The sequence below is a fragment of the Nothoprocta perdicaria genome, unplaced genomic scaffold (genome assembly GCF_003342845.1).
Source record: "Nothoprocta perdicaria isolate Ctin4 unplaced genomic scaffold, notPer1 scaffold_1, whole genome shotgun sequence".
NCBI lineage: Eukaryota > Metazoa > Chordata > Aves > Tinamiformes > Tinamidae > Nothoprocta > Nothoprocta perdicaria.
In genome coordinates this window covers 3,798,635-3,817,192 of record NW_020454093.1, presented here as the reverse complement: position 1 = coordinate 3,817,192, position 18,558 = coordinate 3,798,635, and the positions used below count along the sequence as shown (strand labels likewise).

At 38.2% G+C, this 18,558-nt stretch overlaps 1 protein-coding gene across 4 annotated transcripts; it reads left to right on the top strand.

Annotated features, from left to right (window-relative positions):
- Positions 1–213: 213 nt before the first annotated feature.
- POC5 (POC5 centriolar protein) lies at positions 214–17,484 on the top strand. 4 transcript variants are annotated; one of them, XM_026038387.1, is made up of 13 exons: positions 214–259; positions 2,330–2,514; positions 3,016–3,114; positions 5,957–6,104; positions 7,887–8,083; positions 8,420–8,596; positions 10,797–10,901; positions 11,503–11,682; positions 12,895–13,057; positions 13,985–14,103; positions 14,833–14,946; positions 15,733–15,909; positions 17,267–17,484. In XM_026038387.1, exons 2-13 carry the CDS (start codon positions 2,485–2,487, stop codon positions 17,405–17,407), a joined length of 1,650 nt encoding a protein of 549 aa, XP_025894172.1. In that variant the 5' UTR covers positions 214–259; positions 2,330–2,484; the 3' UTR covers positions 17,408–17,484. The 4 variants fall into 4 exon arrangements, with proteins under 4 accessions (XP_025894172.1, XP_025894187.1, XP_025894180.1 ...); XM_026038402.1 differs by having other exon boundaries at positions 2,330–2,524; XM_026038395.1 differs by lacking the exon at positions 214–259 and adding an exon at positions 564–605 and having other exon boundaries at positions 2,361–2,514.
- The last annotated feature ends 1,074 nt before the right edge of the window (positions 17,485–18,558 follow it).

Sequence of the window (18,558 nt, the reverse complement as noted above, 5' to 3'; positions counted from 1 at the left end):
AGCGCCGCCAACGCCCCCAGCCAATGAGCGTGCGGCAGCCGCTGACGGCCGGGAGGCGCCGCCCAGCAGCGCCCCTAGGTACAACGGGAGCGGCCGGCGTGCCTCGCCCACGACGGCGGCCTCTTTAATTGGCTACTGCGCCTCGAGGCCGGCCAATCAGAGGGTGGTTTCTAAAAGCAAGGTGAGCCTATCAGAGAAGTGGTTTTTTTCCTCCCTGGCGGTTTGAAACCGTCTCGCCGGAGCGGCCGTTGCCCCGCAGGTGAGAGGCGGCCGGGACCGGAGCGGGCGGCGCGCGGGGACGGAGCGCGGTGCGGCCGGCCCGGCCGAGCTCCGCACGGCCTTGCGGGGCCCTCCTCCGAGGGACCGTCCCCAGCATCCCCGGGCACCGCCGCTCGCCTCGGCCTCTCTGCCTTCCTGTTGCTTTAAAGATCCGCTCTCCTCAAGCAAGGCAACAGAGGCGCTCAGCGCAGTGGTGCTTGTGTCGCTGCTCTCCCGCTGCCCAGTAATGGGCAGCATCACGACTTATACTGACCCCGAGTCTTACCTAATACTCCCTGAGAGATTGCTCTTTCAGAAACTCACCCAGACTTTTCCTTGAGCTCAAGGTGTGCTTGCTCAGATAACTTGGTCTCAGTGTGAAGTGGCAGTGACATCTGCAAGGAACAGCTTCAGAGAAGCATTTTTATCTTAATTTATCATAGTGTTGTGTGTTTTTTTTTTTTTTTTTTGTACTTGAGCAGATTTCTAATGTTCTAGGTTTGCTGGAATATTTCATTCATTACTGAACTTTAAGATTAAAGGAACAGTTATTAATCAACCTAGTAGGGACGCTTAAACACACTGTAGTGCAAAGCCCAGAGCTCTGTAGACCTGATGTGCAGTTTAAAAGGAGTAGGGGGGAAAAACAGGGAAATGGGGAGGAACCAATTTATAATGTGAGAATATGGCCTGTTTTATCATCTAATTGTAACCTTGGTATCGGCAAAAGCTTACAAAAATGTAAGGAAGGGCGCTGGTTTGATCAGCAGCTGGCTTCTGATGGCAAGAGGCTTCACAGAGGTGGGAGAATAAGAAATATGGAAATATTTTTTCTTTTTATAAGAATGTTGAAAATGGTACTCATGAACAGTACAGGCTAGCAACCTGGGCTGAGGGGAAGGAAATAAAAACTGAGAGCTTGTGAAGGGTCTTGAAAGCAAAGATAAGCAGCTTATGTTTGAGTGAGGAGAGACATTAAGAGGATTCCTGAAAAAGGTTCAGAAGGTCAAAGGACTAAGGAACAGAACTTTGCAGCAGGATTTTGAGTGGTATCTTTTTGGGTGGATATCTTTTATTAAGCTTGGGGAAAGGATGTTGCAATAATCTAAAAGTAAGATTATACCCTGAATAAGTCCTGAGGTCTGTCCATGTCATACAGCTGCAGGGTTTAGAGTTTTCTTTGCTACTAATTATTGGCATCAGTTTATTTTATGAAATGAACTGTTACAGACTAGCTGTTTATAAAGCCCAATGTTCTTTAAATGTTTCCATTTCAAATACCTGTTGTTATGGGCATTTGATCTTGTAAAATGCAGTCCAGCTAAAATGTGACATTTTTCTGGAAACTTTTTCACCATAGGTCAGAAGCTAGGGGAGTTTCACCTTGTTAGAAACTGAATATAGGGAAATCTTGCCTGTGGCAGACCTTTTATAGTGCAGGAAAAATCAGTATGGAGAGTAACTCAAAGAAAACGGGAGAGGGGAAGAAGACAATTAACTTCTATCTGTATTTCTACATAGAGAACTATGAAATTATTGCCTTTTATTTTGTCATTTTGAAATAAGGCGATGATACTTAAGGAAATTATGTCCTGCCAATTTAGTGACAGTATAACTGTCACTAACTATAATTTTAAAATAACATTTCTTTCAGAAAATGCCTCTGTTTAAAAAAAGCATTATAATTGACATCTTTAAATGTCACTTTAAAAATATGTTTCTTTGCATAATTGTTTGCTGTACAGGCAGCCAGTTTCTTTAATTATTTATGTTGGTCTTTCTTCCCTGTAGGAGAGTTGATGTGTCGCTTGCATCAGACAACTATATTCTTCTGCCCATTGTTTATTATCCCTTTATTAATAATAGTCTCCCATTCATTTTTTTTAAAATTAATTACATTTCTGCCTGTCTCATATCCTTCAGAGTTCTCTTCCCCATATCTCTCTCAAGTTTATTAGCAAGATCTTCAGTTTCCACTGGAGGGATTTTACAAAGCTGCAGTAGACTTAAAAATATATATTTAGAAAGTCCTCATGTTTCTCATCAGTTCTACAACATCACTTTTTCCCAGATATTCAAGAATACCTCACTATCTTGCTTAGAAATTGCTGGAATGATCAACATTGTCTGGAGCTAAGGAGGAATTGCCTGTCCTGTCAATATCTGGTCATCTTCCTGGACCTATAAGGTGACAACTGAAGCAGAGTAGAAGGTGGAGGAAGACTGATGCTGACCACTATGAAGAAGCTTCAAGGTGTCAGTCAGGGTATTGTGTCAAGTTGGCCTATGGTTGAGGTAGTTCTAAGGGAAAAAGGCCACCACGGAGCTTAGAGATTTGTATGTGTCCCTCTGAAGGAATTTTTCACTGAAATGAGCTAATAAGCTCCAAAATAATAAGTGTAAATACGATGGAGTGATTGACACAGACGTGTAACCGTAAACTGAGGCTTCTCTCACTCTTGTCTTACTATCAGCAGTGTATTTTTATCTAGCAGTGTACTCTGACACATAATGTAAAATTTTATATTGTGTAACTTGAAGTATTAAATATAACAAACATTCAGTTAATTTAGAACAATAGTTTTTTTTTAAATTGTTGCTTGTGAGTGTGTCTTCTTTTATTTTATTCAGAGTCCTTTGAAGTCAGTGAAAATCTTTTCATGGTTTTGAGCAAAGTTTGTGTTGCTAGAAAAAATACAGGCAAACATAGAGCAAACATTCACTAAGAAGTGAAGTTGAGCTTCTACTTTTTTATAGACTGACTTGTGCAGAATGTCATCAGATGAGGAGAAAAGCTCAAGTCGTCTTTTGCCAAAAGATTCAGTTTGTGGCAGTTCTGTTTCTTCAGATCTTCAGGTAGGAAAGAAGCAATTTTGCTTGCTTCTCCATGAGTGTCTTTTTTTTTCGTGTGGCAAAGGATAATTATGAAGAAATGTTGCAAATAACTCATGTATCCTTTTTATATTTCATACCATAGGTGCATCAAATGTGCCAAGATATACTGGATGTTTAATGTTCTTTATTTTTTTTCTTTACCATGCTCAGCATTCTTTTGAGAGGCTATGAAGGTATTTGTGAAAGTCTTGAAAGAGGTGAATTTTCATCATTTAATAATTGGCTATTGCAGTTTGGGGAATATTTTTTTTTCCTTTGATGGGATGCTGTCCAAAACAGGCCACTTGTGCAATAATATTTTTTTGCTGTTTGTCATGTGTCCCTACTTTTGTCACCCCAAAAGCAGTGGCTGCAATGGTTGTATACAGCTGAAGCACAATTAAATTGATTTTTTTCATCCTGTATACAATGCCCCTTTTAAATTACCGTTTTAGGTGTGAATTTGTTTTCAGGCTTTTTCACACTTACCTAGTGGATAGGATTTTCTAATTTGCTAATTCTTCCTTCTTTGTAGTGCCTCTTGTAGTTGGAAAGCAGACACAAGATGTTCTATCTGCTCTTTTCCTATTGTTTATTACTTTGACTGCCATCCAAAGGACAGGTTCCATGCAGCATCTATAGATTATTATCCTTGAAGTAGAGGGAAAAAAAAACTTCAAAAAGGTTTTTTTAGTGCCTTTTGCAACATTAATTATTAAAAGATAAGAGAGTTTGCTGTTATTCTGAGATCTCATAGAATCTGAACTATACTTCTGTAGGAAGCCATGGATGTGCATTCAAAGTGGTAGAATACAGTGGCGTGCATGGTTAGAATCATCTAGGATATTCCTATACATTTGGTATTAAAATATCTGCATGGGCAGGACTTATAGAGGAAACAAAACACTTCTTTCATCAGACTTCAGACCTGCAAGTTTACATATCACGGTTTAATGCCAAGGTTTCCTTGTTCAAATACCTTTGTCTCCTTGTTGACCTGGTTAACTGTAGTGCCTTTTTTTCTGAGTATCAGCTTACATATTAAGGTGCTTATATATTTGAGGCTTGAGTACATCAGAGTACACTAGACAACAATTTTCTTGTCATCTCTTGGTGTTCACATGGCATGCAATATAGAAAATATTGTGCTTAAAAAAGAAAAGAAGTATTTTAGGACTTGCATGTATTTTACAAGAATACCATCCAGTTCTTTGACACAGTAAGAACATACATTAAAAGTGGTTCACCCTTAACTAAAACCAATTGAAGTCACAATTTGAGTCTGGATTTACTTTCGAAATAGAAAATTCTGGAAGCAAATAGTTTACTCTTTCTCTGTCTTGTTATTTCTCCACTTTTATTTTAGGGGTTAAAGCAAACCTAAAGCTAAACAAGTTACCAATTGGTAACTTGTTGGTTTGCGACTAACTATAGCTTTTACATGAGATGTAGTACTACTATCATATGCATGTGCCATGCCTACTTGTATGTAACAATAGACCTTCATATATGATTACATGGGCTTTTAATTTTAACATGATAGACTAGAAAATCAGGAATAGAAATTGGAAAGCAAACCACAATTCAGCTAAAACCCAATATCTTAAAATGTTCTCTGATTAGTTAAAACCCATATAAATGTGAGAGTTACATTGAAAGTGAAAATAAGGCATTTAAGCCGATTGATTCAATAAAGTATTACACGTAATTGGTACATTTAAACTAATTGTTTCCCCTCTGACTTCTCCCAGCTTAAAGGCGAAAATAACTTTTCAATCTACAGTTGAGCCCACTGGATGTTAACTGAGCTTGTGAAATAATACTGAGTGGAAAAAAAAGCTACTGCTGGTGTCCTGGCTTAATACTTTTAAAAGAATGTTATTTCAAAATATTTTAATTAGTGTCTCTGATCAGTAGGCATTAACTGCTACCGGATCTTTATTATTATTATTACTATTACTGTTATTATTACTGTTGGAATGGCTTGTATAGTATTTAAGCTGTAATACTTTTTGTTCCATTTCTCATTGAATTATAAATACTTCTGAAATTCTCTTTAATTAGGGAACTTCAAGGAAAACATTAACTTACTTAGTTTACATTGACATGCACTATAAAGCCATATACCCATTATGCTGGTTCATAATTTTTTTTAAAGGGCAAGCTTTTAAAATAGTTTTGTATATATACCACTACCACAACTATGTAACTTAATAAATTTATAATATATGCTGAGAATAACCATATTTGTTCTAAAGAAAACACTGGAGAATCAAAAGGCTTCTGATGGTTCACTTCATAACTCTTCCCAAAGAGATTGTAATGTTATAGGATGTGAAATCTGACTCTTTGCTCAGTAGCATCTTTGCCATGGATAAAAACATCCTACTTTTTTTTTTTTTCCCCTCTCTGTGGTAATGATGATGCTCAAAATGAGTATTAAGTGATTCTTAATCTGGAATTGGTTCCATAGTTAATATTTCTTATATGATGTGCCTCTTATTGTCTTATTCTGACATTTAGCAAAACCCATAGCTAATATATTGCATCTACCTATCTGTTCTGCTATCTAATATAATCTAGCATTTACCAGTGGATTGAATTTTAGAACATAAAGCAAGAGAGCAATACATTATTATAAGTGACATCAAAATACTGAGAAAGCATCTGGCTTTTGCTATTTAAAGACAAATTCTTTTAGTTTTAGTCATAATACAAAGTAATATAAAAATTATCTAAAATTGTTTCCACTCTTTCCTTCCTCTACCCAGTCTTTGGGAATATAATCATAACTTTATAACTGTTTGTCCCAATTTTGTGACAGGATGTATATGAAGAGCTGCTTCGTTACCCTGCAGTGACTCCCAAGTTTGAGCATCATGTCCCAAAGTGGTCAGAACCTGTCTCAGAAGTGAGAGCAGGTGACAGGTTCGCAGATGTGACAGATGACATCATTCCTCGTAAGACTCCAGGTAATATATGAAGAACTGTGGGTTGGGTTTACAAGAGCAGTGATGAAATTTTATTGGTAGAAGTTTTTCAATAGCTTGTTTGAAAAGAATGTGCATTTCATGTACACTTACATTTTGAAGAAGAAATTTCAGAAGATACCGTGTTCTCTCTCCAGCATAGCTTTTGGGTGGTAGTATTGATGTGCTGACAGTTCTTCCCTCTAACTGGCATAAAGTGTAAAAGAAATGTTTAAGGTGATGGGTAGTAGTTGTGGGTACTCACTCCAAGTACTCTTTACAGAAGTTTGAGAGCTTGGGTTGGTTTTACTTGTACCTGTGCTGCTGGGATAGATAAAGGTGTGTTTAAAGGACTGTTCCTTTGAAGCGAGAATTAGCTGAAATGGGCTATGTGTAATGGCTAATCAAGTCACTGCATGAATGTCATTCTTGCTGTTCAGTTCAGTGGTTCAATCTGATTTCGTTTTTGGCATGCGGTCTTTAAGAACGTGTAAACTTTTTGTGTTGTGAAGACACTTAAGAGTAACACTGGTATTTATGGTAATATATTATTTGCTTTTGTCACTAACATTTAACCTGAGGGAGTTCAGTTAATTTTGCTTTGGAAGAAACAGTAAATGATCGTACCTGCATATCCTCCCCTGCATAGGGGGGAATTCGACTTAGAGAACAATGAAGAACTTGCTTTAATTTCTGCTGTTTAGAAGGTCTGTCATTTTGCGATGAAAACACTTACCTACCATTTTTTGGTTACCCATTTTCTTGTGTCGTGTCCTCAAGGGAAGTTGGGACCTTGATGCCATCCATGTCTGTCTCTACTGTTCAGAGGACAGTGGGATGCAGATGTAGGCAGACCATTCCGCAGAGAGAGATTAAGTGCCTGGAAGTGGTATGTTAACCTGGTGCTAATTATCGGTGCTGGAGTAAATGTTGTGCCTGGCTGATGTATGTGCCAGTCCTTGGCTGTGCTGGTGAGAGCCAAATAACTCTGTGCCAACAGCCATTTACTAGCACACAGGACAGTGCAGCCATTTGAAGGAACCACAACCCAAACTATCCGTATTCTGAAGGTGGCAACTGTTTTCACTAGAATATACTATAGCCTTAGTAAGCTGTGAATTGCCATTTAATTAATTGTTATTAATACATGGTAGCAAAAATCTAGAAACAGGATTCTTAACACAAGGAATGTGATTAAAATGAGGAGAGCAGTAGGTTATGCTCAGTGTGGTTCCTCTTCAATGGTGAGTGTGTGTAGTGGAATCTGGGCACATTGAGGCGCACAGATCGTTACCTCCCTCCGAACTGCCGCAATGTTTGTCACTCTGTCAGCCACTGCAGGAACTTAATCCCTGTGGATATTTATACCTATAACTTATCCCTCTGTGTAGTAATTGTTTCTCTGAATGTCAGACTTCTATAGGAAATGTAGAAAGCATGACTTTGCTTTCATTGAATGTAGGAGAATGATAGTTTGGAGAGCCAGAGAAAGAATATGCTATAATGGAAACAATCTGGAATTGGAGTGCAAATTATTTCAGAAAACAATCTGCTAACATTGAAGTTTCAAGAATAGTCTATGGAACTTCTGGTTTATGAATTTAACTTTTATCAACTTCATCCAATGTAGTTATGTTCTTTGTGGGAAGTGTGCCAAGACTGTATTAAGATGTCATCAGTAGAAGCTGTTTATATTTTGTACTATGGCAATTATCTCAGTCATACATGAAAAAAAATACAGAAAAAAAAAAGAGGATCAGTCCTTGCCCTTTGTTTGGTTTTCAGTTTCAGTGTCAGTGAAGGGGTCGTGCGAGTCCCACATGGAACACCTGTGCCCTCTCCTCTCAGAAGAGACTTCTTCACAAGGCTCTGCACGCAGCCCAAGAGAAATCAGTGAAGAGAGAGTGACTGAATTAACTGTCCCTGATGAAAAAGTGGCCCAAATAGAAAACATACTTGATCTCTGGAGCGGAAGTCTGAAGGTTTGTACTTTGCATTGAAACCTTAAGAACAACATGAAGATGCCATTGTGTTTTCACAGAATAAGTGATTATGCAGGTAGAGTTGGGCGATTGCACTGGGAAATGGTGGGGTTTGTTGTGGAGTTTTGTTGCTGCTGTTTTTTGCGTACAGGAAACACATTGAATAGCTTTCTCCACGAGGGTTATTTAATTCTGATCATTCAAGACTTCACTATGTCTAGTAATGTTTATAATGCAAGCTGTAAATATTCATGACCATGCCAAGGGTTTTAAGGTTAAAAGTTTGAAGAGAGAATAATTTGCTAATTTCACTACTGTCACTTCTTTAACTTTCAGACAAATGTTCTAACTGAGTTGAGAAAATGGAAACTTAGTTTTATCGAGCATCACAAGCTTGAAATGAGACAAGAAAAAGAGAAACACGCTGCACATGTCAGACAGTTGAACAATCAAATGGAAAACCTGAAAGAGTTGCTGCATACTTATGAAATCTCTCTTGGCAGAAAAGATGAGGTAATAGTTTGGAGGGGCGTGTTTTTTTTTTTTTTTTTTTTTCTTTAAGAATCTCAACATTGATTCATTTACATACATCTTAATTGTCTTGAATAACAGAATTCTTCTTGCAACAAGTCAGATGGACCAGGTAAATAATAGATTTAGACTGAATAGCGGAAAAGTTACTACTAATAACATTAACAGTGGAAATCTAATAGATGTCATCTGTAAATATTTTGCTTTGCAGCAGATATCTATAAATATTTACTTTTTTTTTTTTTTTTTTTTTTTTTTTTTTTTTTTTTACCACATCACTACCCATGAATTTTGGAACTAACCAAAATTGTGGGAGTGGATATAAAATGTTGACAGTCCTAGCCACATAGCCTATTTGGATCCTCACTTTTCTATACTGATTTTTTTAACCTTCCACTTGAGAACACTTAATGGTGTCCAGAATTTTAGTAGTTCTTTTTTTTTTATTTTGTTAGTTCTTTATAGAATACCCATTAAAGAAATTAAAATGCAGAGAAAGAATGAAAGGCCATGTTCCATGTCTGTTTGGAAAGCAGATTTTACATAAGTAAATACACATTTTTCTTTGTTTTTCTAAAATTCTTTTTGTGGAGAATGATTTAACAGTAGGTGGCAGTACTTCCATGTATGACAGTGGGGTCATCAAAACTGATGAATTCTAATGTGACCACTACCTGCATGAATCAACCTCACAAATACTGTTCAAGACCTAGTCTCTTGCTCTCACATTGGAGTCCTCTTGTAAGATTTCTCATGCTTTTTAATGGCAAAAATGTATTAATTAACAAATTTAGATCTGTTTGCAGTAGTAAAAGCTGATGATTTAGGTTTGTATATCACACTTTCAACAAAGTTAATAAATTGTTTGTACTCAGTTTCTTTGTTTTCTCTTTTCCAGTTGAAATCTTTGGCAATTTATGATAAATTATTTCTAATTTTAGACTTTTAGACTTTAAATTATCTACTCTATAAATACTGTTTTTATTCTGAAATTGCAAAAAGTTAAAACTTAAGTCATACTTAAGCAGAGAAACATAGCTTAACTAAATTAGATATATGAAAATAGTATTGTGAAGAATTCATTCTTAAATTAAGGACTGCTCTGCTCTAATTAATTTAACTAACTGTGTCAAAATGGCCTTGATGTGTTGCTGGTTTTGAAATTTTCACCTTAAAGAATCCAAGCTTCTAGTAGCATTTCTTTAAATATTCTATGAATTACAACTAGAGCCGTGTGTATGAAATTCTGTACCAAAGCTTAGAAATTTTGACCTATTTGCTAGATGAGAAGTTTAACAGCATGTTTATTAGCATGTAAATAGCATGAAACACCATCAAATAGTGTTTCTTACCCTCTTACCTAGTGCAATAGTTAGAATAACTTTACATGGAAGTAACTTCTTCCCCTAATCTGTCAGTGTTACTCATTAGTCTTTCTCATATGCAACTGAGAGGAGAATCTAGCTAAGAAGCTAGGCAAAAAATGCAGAGAACAGCTCTGTGATTTGGTATAAGCAATTTGCACTATGCCTAGACTATATTTTGATCAGTGAATCTCAGCTCTTCCTGTTATGTTAATTATAATGTACTCAGAGGTTGGTGGTACTTAGAGGGCTTTCTTGCCTCCCAAAAGCTTTAATTCTTAAAAGTTTGTTATATAAATTTTCTGTAGATCAACACTTGTTTCCTTTATGTTTTCAGTCAAATTAATACTGTACTAAAGCAATCTCTTCACAATTCAAATGACAGCTGATTAACCAAGCTGTTTTGTGAAGAGATGATTCTACTGACCTTATATTACATTTGATTATATAAACATATATACGTACACACACAAATACACACACACACATATATACACTACACTTGATTACAAGGAAGTGGAACAGAATCCTGCAGAAGTCACTGGATGGAATGATAACTCATTGGAGTTTTTTCTGCAGCTACTCAGTGACAGTGTCTAAGTGCCACAGAGTCTGGGCTGAAGCCAAAAGAATTTTACTCCAGATTTGAACTCTTTTTTTTTTTTTTTTTTTTTTTTATGCCTGATTAGACCAAAAGGAAGGTCTAACAAAAAGGTTCTTCTAAAAGCAAGAACTTTAAGTGACAAATACCCGATGAAGGCAGTATATCTTATCTTAGCAAAATTATAGCTATTGAATAATGATAATATTTTTTGCAGGTAATTACTAACTTGACTCAAGCATTAGATAAGCACAAGGAAAGAATAGAGTTGATGAGAAAATTTATGCTCTGGCGGATTCAACATGTGGAAGCCAAACAAGAGGTACGTGCAAAAAATAAAATTGTGGTGAAAGGAGAGCCTCTAAACTCAGAAGGGCCAGGGTTGCTGATGTTCTTGTTATAGCTGAAAGAAATGACAGTTTTTGACATGTTTTGAACTGTTAGAATGAACTGTTATTCAACACTATGAATATTGCTGTCAGAATACGTATGCAATGAGGAAAAACATCAATATTTATATATACAGTTTCTTTTTTTCTCATGTGATTTTATGATAATCATCAGGGATGATCACTGTGACTGCAGAGTTTATATGGTTCTTGTATATGGCATATTTTGAGTCACTACCAATTTAATGACTTTATACGTGCATGCGGACAGCATGTGTGCGAATTGCTTGTTTAAATGTCATTAAATCAAAAAGTTCATGTTATTTAGGAGTTCTCAAATGTATTTTCTGTCTTGGATACATGAGCACGAAGAATGGAGCTGTTCAGGCAGTGTTTGTGTACAGCTTCACTGTTGCACGAGAAGCCCCGTGCAGACATTTCTGCTGTGATCTGTGTCATACACTCATCCACCCTCTATTGAGTACTCGAGTTTTCAATAAACTTGCATATAATGTGGTTAATTTGTTTCCTAAGGCACATGCAAATAGAATAGCAGACAGGCAATTCCAGACAGCTTTGCTGAAGAAGGTTTGGGCAGCATGGCGCTCTCTAAGTGAAACTAGATGGAAAGAAAAAGTAGCAAAAGCCTGTCAGTTAAGGGCAGAAGATGTCTGTGTTCAGCTCACTAATGACTACGAAGCCAAAATTGCAGAGGTAAGAAAAGGGTTCGTTCTCATTCTACTCCCTCCTGCCCTGCCAAGTATCTCTTTCTTAGCCAACTTGAAATACCAAAGACTCTTTCCACTCCCAAAGAATAGCAGAAAAAAAAAAAGTTCCAAGTACAGAAGGAGATGTGAGGAAACCCAAAAGCTCTCCTAGGAAGTTCACTTTCTACGTGTGATTTTTTTTCTCTTTTTTTTTTCCTGTAATAGATAAATTATGTTGACTAGCACACACAGGTGATTTTGACTTTTCCTGAAATGAGATGAACCTCTGTTTACTGACCTGTACAGGGGATGAGAATTGCTTCCTAATAGCACATTGTTAATATTTGCTCTGCCTTTTGAGGTCATCTTAAAGGAGAAATACTGGAACTGAAAGACTAAACTCAAGTTTAGCTTTGCCTAGGCCGATTATCAAAGTATTTTGAAAGGTTTTAAAAGTGAAATCCATTTGTCAAGATGCATATTGGTGCCCAGAAGAAATTAAAGTAACTTTTAAAATACATATTTTGAAAGTTGTATGTTTTAGCAAAAGTTAAGCAAATTCTTAAAATTTCTAGGCTTATTAGCCATAGTTGCTCTGAGATAAAAACTCTAGTATGTACAAATATAGGTATGCATTTGTTAATTAGAGTTTTAAGACCAGTTTCTAATGAGCAGAATTTCTAAAACTGAGCCCTTCCACACCGGAAGAGCTTTGTTCTAGAAACTTGTGAAAATGCTGAACCTGGGAAAATGCCATAAAGAAAATATAATCAGAAAGCAGTGAATTACCAGAGCTACTTGTTCTGTCATTTCCCAGTCAGTTTTTATAAGGGCTGGAAAATTGGGGTGTCTGGTGATTATTTAAGCATGAGATAAACTATTTTCTTGGGAAAAAAATTGCTCTGACTAGTGAAGGAATCCAAATTACTGATGAAATTCAGTCTGAGCTAGTTACCTAGCTTCCAGATGAGCAAAATGGGCAAGGTAAATTTGTTTAGTTGGTTAAGGTCTGCCAGCCCTTCTGAACGCAGGCTAGTAGTCTCTGGGCTCTAGTAGAAATAGATGGCAAATAACTGGCCTATCTGATGAGCCAGAGATTTTTGAAGTGAAGTGGCTCATCTGTGTGAAAGTAATAAGGGGCTTCCAAAGGAACCGAGCAACAGCCTCATCCTTGGCATCCGGAAGTACAACCAGCTCTTTCCCCCCTCCTCCCTTGCAGCTCCATGCTGCACTGGAGCAGAGCAGAGCTGAGATCCTGCGGCTGCACAGTGAGAGAGAGCAGTACGAAGACACCATGAAGAAGGCCTTCATGCGGGGTGTGTGTGCTCTGAACCTGGAAGCAATGACCATGTTTCAGGGCAAGGACAGCAGGATAGATCCAGGTTGGTATAAAAGTTCTACTTAAGCTGTAATCATCTGGTTGTCTGTAATCAGGCTACTAAATTTAATAGTCTGGTACTGGAAGTTTCTGAAGTACTTCAGAGGGCATGCATTCTAGGCAATTGTAGTGATTTGTTTTTATTCAAAATAGAGACTGCTTCTAAAACAAACTAAACAAAACGTACCACCTGGTGACACTCTAGTCTCGGGAATGAAAAAAATAGCCTTGTCCTAGCTCTGCTGGTAGTATCTACCTTAAAAAGGTAAGTTTAAATGAGAATAGATTCTTCTTTTAAAAGAAGAGCAGTGTGTAATTTGGAAGCTGGAACTACTTGGGAAAGCTTCTGCCCTGCCTGTGCATCTCCCAGCCTGCTGGACACTGCTCAGTAGGTGTCCATAGAGAGTCCCCTCCCTACTGCCAGGATGGGGCTCCACTCCAGGATGGAGACAGGGTGGGCTGCTCACAATCTACAGCTCCCTAAAACTGCTGCTGTCATTTAACATTACTGCTGGGGAGTCCCCTATAAGGACCTGGCCCTGCCTTGGCTGTGCGGAATACTACAGCCTTGCCTGTGTTCTTGCCCTCTACCTGAGCTGGAGTTTGGCCCTCAGTGCAAGCGAAGCTCTTGCCCACTTGATTTGGTTATGAGTAAACTGTAGTCAGGACCTTAGTTCTTTGCACTACCCTTGTGCGATTAAGTATGCATTATGCCAGCCTAAGTTACCCCCTTGAAAAGTATTTCAAGTCTCTTGAAAAAAAGATCAAATGCAGAGAAGTTTTTAAATGTATCTCTACATACAACAGACCGACTCTTTTAATTAGATTACACGGAAGTCCCAAAGGATTAGTGAAATCTTAGTGACTCATCTCTGTTCCTGTGAAGGTTTGCTAGATTCCGTACTGAACCACTGGCTTTGTGTTTTAACAGATGTAGGATGTAGGAGAGAAGATAGTGGTAGCGGTGCTGCAGGAAGGCTGCCTTCCTCCCAGTATAATCCTCCCTCGCCACCACCTCCAACGGCAACTAGTCTTCAGATGGAAGATATGGTGAGTAGGGGGCTAGACTACATGAGTTTCCCTAGGAATGAAAACTCACTGTCTGCACTGGTGCTTCTTAAACATAAATGCAAGAGCCTGTCAATTGAAAGAACTAAAACACAATCTGAGATTTAAAATGAAGCCCCCAAGGACTTGCAGAGTCTGCTGGCTGTGGCATGGATTGTGGGACTTGCAGTGCTTTCAGTAAGCTCTGTTTTCTCTTGTAATGAAAAAAATCATTAAACTAATGAAGCCAAGATGCCCATTACAAGCAGAGTTTGCCTTCTAATGATCTTTCTAGGGAAAAAAAAAAGCCTCAAGAGTTGTTTGTAGAGGGCCTGAATTTATTTATTTATTTTTTTTTTTAAAGTGGGAATTACCTTGACTTCAAGCTTCTTTTCAAAAATGTAACTGTATAGACAGTGTTGGAATTCAGCTTATTGTCTTGTCAGCTCAGCCAGGTCATTATCCATCACTGTAAAACAATTTTATGCTACAGAACAGGAGAGAAGAAGAAATGCTTTCCTTTCCTGCTAGGTTTTTATTCCAACAGTATCACATTTTACTTGGTTTGTATTGTGTTTGACATGTTTTAAGTAAGCTAGATAACAAACAGTTTTAAGATCTGTAAGGATGTAAAATTTAGGAGGGTAATTGAAATAATCAAAGGATTGACTAATTAAACAATAAAACTGTATTTTCTAAAAAGTTACTTTTTGTAAACTGATTCACTTACAGTTTTCTACCCACCTGGGCCATGCCATCACTTCTCAGACCAGGCTAGATTCTGATTCTCCAGTAATCATCACTAGCACAACTGCAGGATCTGGTCTGTCATCAACTCAAAAGCTGGTAACATCCTAAAATCCACTTCTTAAATTAAGACATAATTATAGTTGTTAGTTTAGATATCTTTTCCCATTCTTTTTCAAAGCAACACTCAATATTTGAGGAAACTGCTCTAGAGTTTACATAGAGGAGTGAAAAGAGAACCTGGACAATGCTCACTTATGTTAAAGGCCCTTTATGTTAATTACAGTTTAAAATATTTGGGGGAGGAGGGACAAAATATGACTAAATAAAATGAAGATTAGGAAAGTGTGCACAACAATATCACTATTTCACATGATCTCATTTGCTTTGTTATCCTGCTGTTTGCAATGGCTCTTCCCTCCCTCCCTCCCTCCCTCTGTTTTTAAACTGTCATTTTTACCTCTCTCCACTGCTGTCAGCATTGCTGTGCTTTCCTTTACCCCTTTGATACAGTTGGTTACGCTAATCAGAGAAAGACACAGCACTTTGTTGCACGGAGGCCTTTCTGTATCTGCTGTGTCACTGTTAGAGCAAAGTGCCAGGGCTGCAGCTGCCTGCAGCTCCCCCGGGTTCTGCAGCCAGTGCTCCAAGCTCCAAGCAGCCCTTCCCCATAAGGCACTTGCACTAAACACTCTCTTCAAGTGCAAAAAGGAGAGAACAAACCAGGTTCAGCTAGGTAATAAATTCAGTCCCATAGACTAGAACCGGATTATCAACAGTGTTCACGTTCTATTTGGGCATGTGGTTAATATATGTAAGTAGCTATGCAGTAGTGTAGATCTTAGGTGTAGAATTTTTGCCAGCTAACATCTAGTTTATTTGTAGCCCATGGCGAAAGTAATAGCATCTGCTCAACAGAAAGCAGGAAGAACAATCACTGCTCGAATCACCGGCCGAGCCGATATGGGACAGAAACCCAGAATTTGTAGTAGTTTAGCAGTGATGGGAGTTGTTCCACCCATGAGTTCAGTCATTGTTGAAAAACATCATCCAGTCACTCAGGTAAGTCAGAATTAGGCTTACAACACTTCTCTTGCAGGAATATTTTATAGTGGCAGTATTTTAAAAATGATCACAATTAAGAAAGACTTAGTTAAGCTCAGATTTGAGTCCTGTTTTACAGTAGTAAGCACTACTTGCCTTTCCCTGTGTAGAAGTTAGAGAGCACATTTGTGAGGAGAGCAAGTAAACATTGCAACTTTAATCTGTCTTCTGTAGTAATTATTTCAGAGGTCTCTTGTGAGCCTGCTTCTTCATGGAAGTGGTCACTTGACACTGCAGTGTTTGCTCTCATCACCAAAGAGCAACTTAGACTTTGAAGACAAGCTTCACCAGGGGGAGGGAGAGGCGTGAATGAACCAGAGGCACAGGTCAGAGTGACAGACTGAGGAGAGGGAATTTACTGGAAGAAATTAAGACGTGGGTCCAGAGGAAACCAAAATTCAAGCTGGGTTTCTTTTTTTCCTTCTTCCTTATTCTCTGCAGAAAAGACTAAGGTAAGTGCATTAGCAGGGTATGGAAACACCATACGAGAAGACTATGAACAGTGGCCAAAAGGGCTTATGTAGCCACTGCACTTTTAATTTTTAATGACCAAAACATGACTTAATTGAAAGCATACTTTACCCTGTAACATAATATGCGAGTCTTCTGCATGCCACTGAACAGTTCAACTTTTCCTGAGTGACTGCCAGAAGAAACAGGGGTACTCACATCCCGTCCTTTGAGCTGATGGAGTTGTTGGCATCTGTTCCTGAGAGACCTCCTGCTTTCAGCCATGTTACACTCTCAGCAGTGTATAAACCATGTATTCTTTTTGTAAATAAATACCTGCTTGAAATTGAATCAGATGGAAGTATTTCTTGCAGAGTAAGCTGACAGTGGAGAGAGCTCACCTTGATTAAAAGCGGAATGACTGCTGTTTCTTACAGTAACCATGCTAGGTGTTTCCCTCCTGTCAAAGAAATGCAAACCTATTCCTGGCAGAGACCAGTTAACCTTTCCTTTAACAAGCACTCAACTTAAAGGAATGTTGGCGTGATTAAATCAGCACTAAGGAAAAAATGCAAACAGGTTAGAGGTCCCTTCCAACCTTGACCATTCTGTGATTCTGTGAATCTGAAATGAGACTGAGGGGATACGAACTCAGGATATCTGGTTAATCTTTAAGTCCAGCACTTTGTAATAGATAATTCTAGGAATGCTAAATACATAGGAAGAAGAAAAAAAATCTTTCATATCTTTTAAGTCACCATCTGATTTTTCTTGAGAAATATGTAATCACAAATCTCTGTTTAAACTACAGCTCATTTAGAGCTATCTATTTATTTATATTATATTTTGTCATATTACTTTTCAGCAAACCATCTCCCAAGCCATTGCAGCCAAATACCCGCGCACGGTGCTGCACGGGGCGGGCTCCAGCGCGGCGCGAGCGGCGGGGCGGCTGCTGCAGAGCCAGCCGCAGCCCGGCGTGCAGCCCATAAAGGTTGTGGACTGAGCGAAGAGCCAGCGCACACGGAGCTCGCACTGCTGGAGGGTTTGTACCAAGGAACAACTTAGAGCTCTTCCCACTGTTTTCAGACTTGACGTAGCAAGGCCTAAAGGATGCATCATGTTTTTACTTTTTTTTTTTTTTTTGATTTTGTACAATTGCTTATAGTAAGCATGTGGAGGGGGGCGGAATGACCTTGAAACATTGTTCTACCTCCAAACTTTTTGAGAATGTATTTTATTAAGAGTAACACTTTATTTAACAAATCTGTTGAACACTTTTAAATAAAGGATCAATTGTGACATTTTTCTCCGTCTCCTTTAACATGAAAATCTGATTTATTGTAGTTACCTGTGCTCTTAAAAGATCCTTTTATACCTTAAGACCCAACTCCTCCCTCATACTTAATGAAGAATTACAGGGCATAACCTCCACAACCAGTACGTGAGTTCATCTGGGTGAGTTACCTAATTCAAATCACAGAGCCTTGTCATTTTTCAAGCTACAACTGTGGAAGTGATGCTTACCTGTTGTGGACCTGACTTTGTGATTTATTTAGATTCCTATTTTCAAGACCTGTTCCAGACCTGTTCTCGACTCTCTTGTAGATCTCTACAACCCCATCAAACACCCTGCACACAGGAGGACAGAGTTAAGCTCCAGACTTCAAAACAAGTATAAAGGCTGGAAGAATTAAAATATTACAGTGTCTGACTGTACCCAGCTACACTTGTTTTGTTATTAAAGGAGACCAGGAAGATGAATATCTAACTTCTTAGATGCAAAATATTTTCAATAATCTCAGCAGAAAACCATGTCTGACATTACCAAATATTATTCAAGATATGAACAAGAACTAGGTAGACATGAATATATATTAAAATACCAAATTTCCTCAAGGAAATGTCATGACAAGGCTCTGTCATGAGTGGACAAGTTCAGGCACAGATGGTTATAGACATGGCTTTTGGGTATATTTTCACTACATAAACCAAATGTTCAGGAAGCTGCATTTGTTCCAGCTTCTAGCACTAACCCAGAGAAAAGCCCTCTTCAGACAGTAATCCTAGCAAGAGACTGTATAAAAACCTGAATCCCAAATGAGACCAGATGCCAACCTATTTCTGGAGCTGTTGATTCATACACATAATTTTCAC

What these genes read in the sequence shown, in the direction of transcription:
- POC5 (XM_026038387.1), top strand. Translation starts at nt 2,485, where the DNA reads ATGCTGACCACTATGAAGAAGCTTCAAGGT. An exon ending in TCTGGAGCGGAAGTCTGAAG is followed by an intron (nt 8,084 to 8,419) that starts GTTTGTACTTTG and finishes TTTAACTTTCAG; the next exon opens with ACAAATGTTCTAACTGAGTT. An exon ending in GGACAGCAGGATAGATCCAG is followed by an intron (nt 13,058 to 13,984) that starts GTTGGTATAAAA and finishes GTGTTTTAACAG; the next exon opens with ATGTAGGATGTAGGAGAGAA.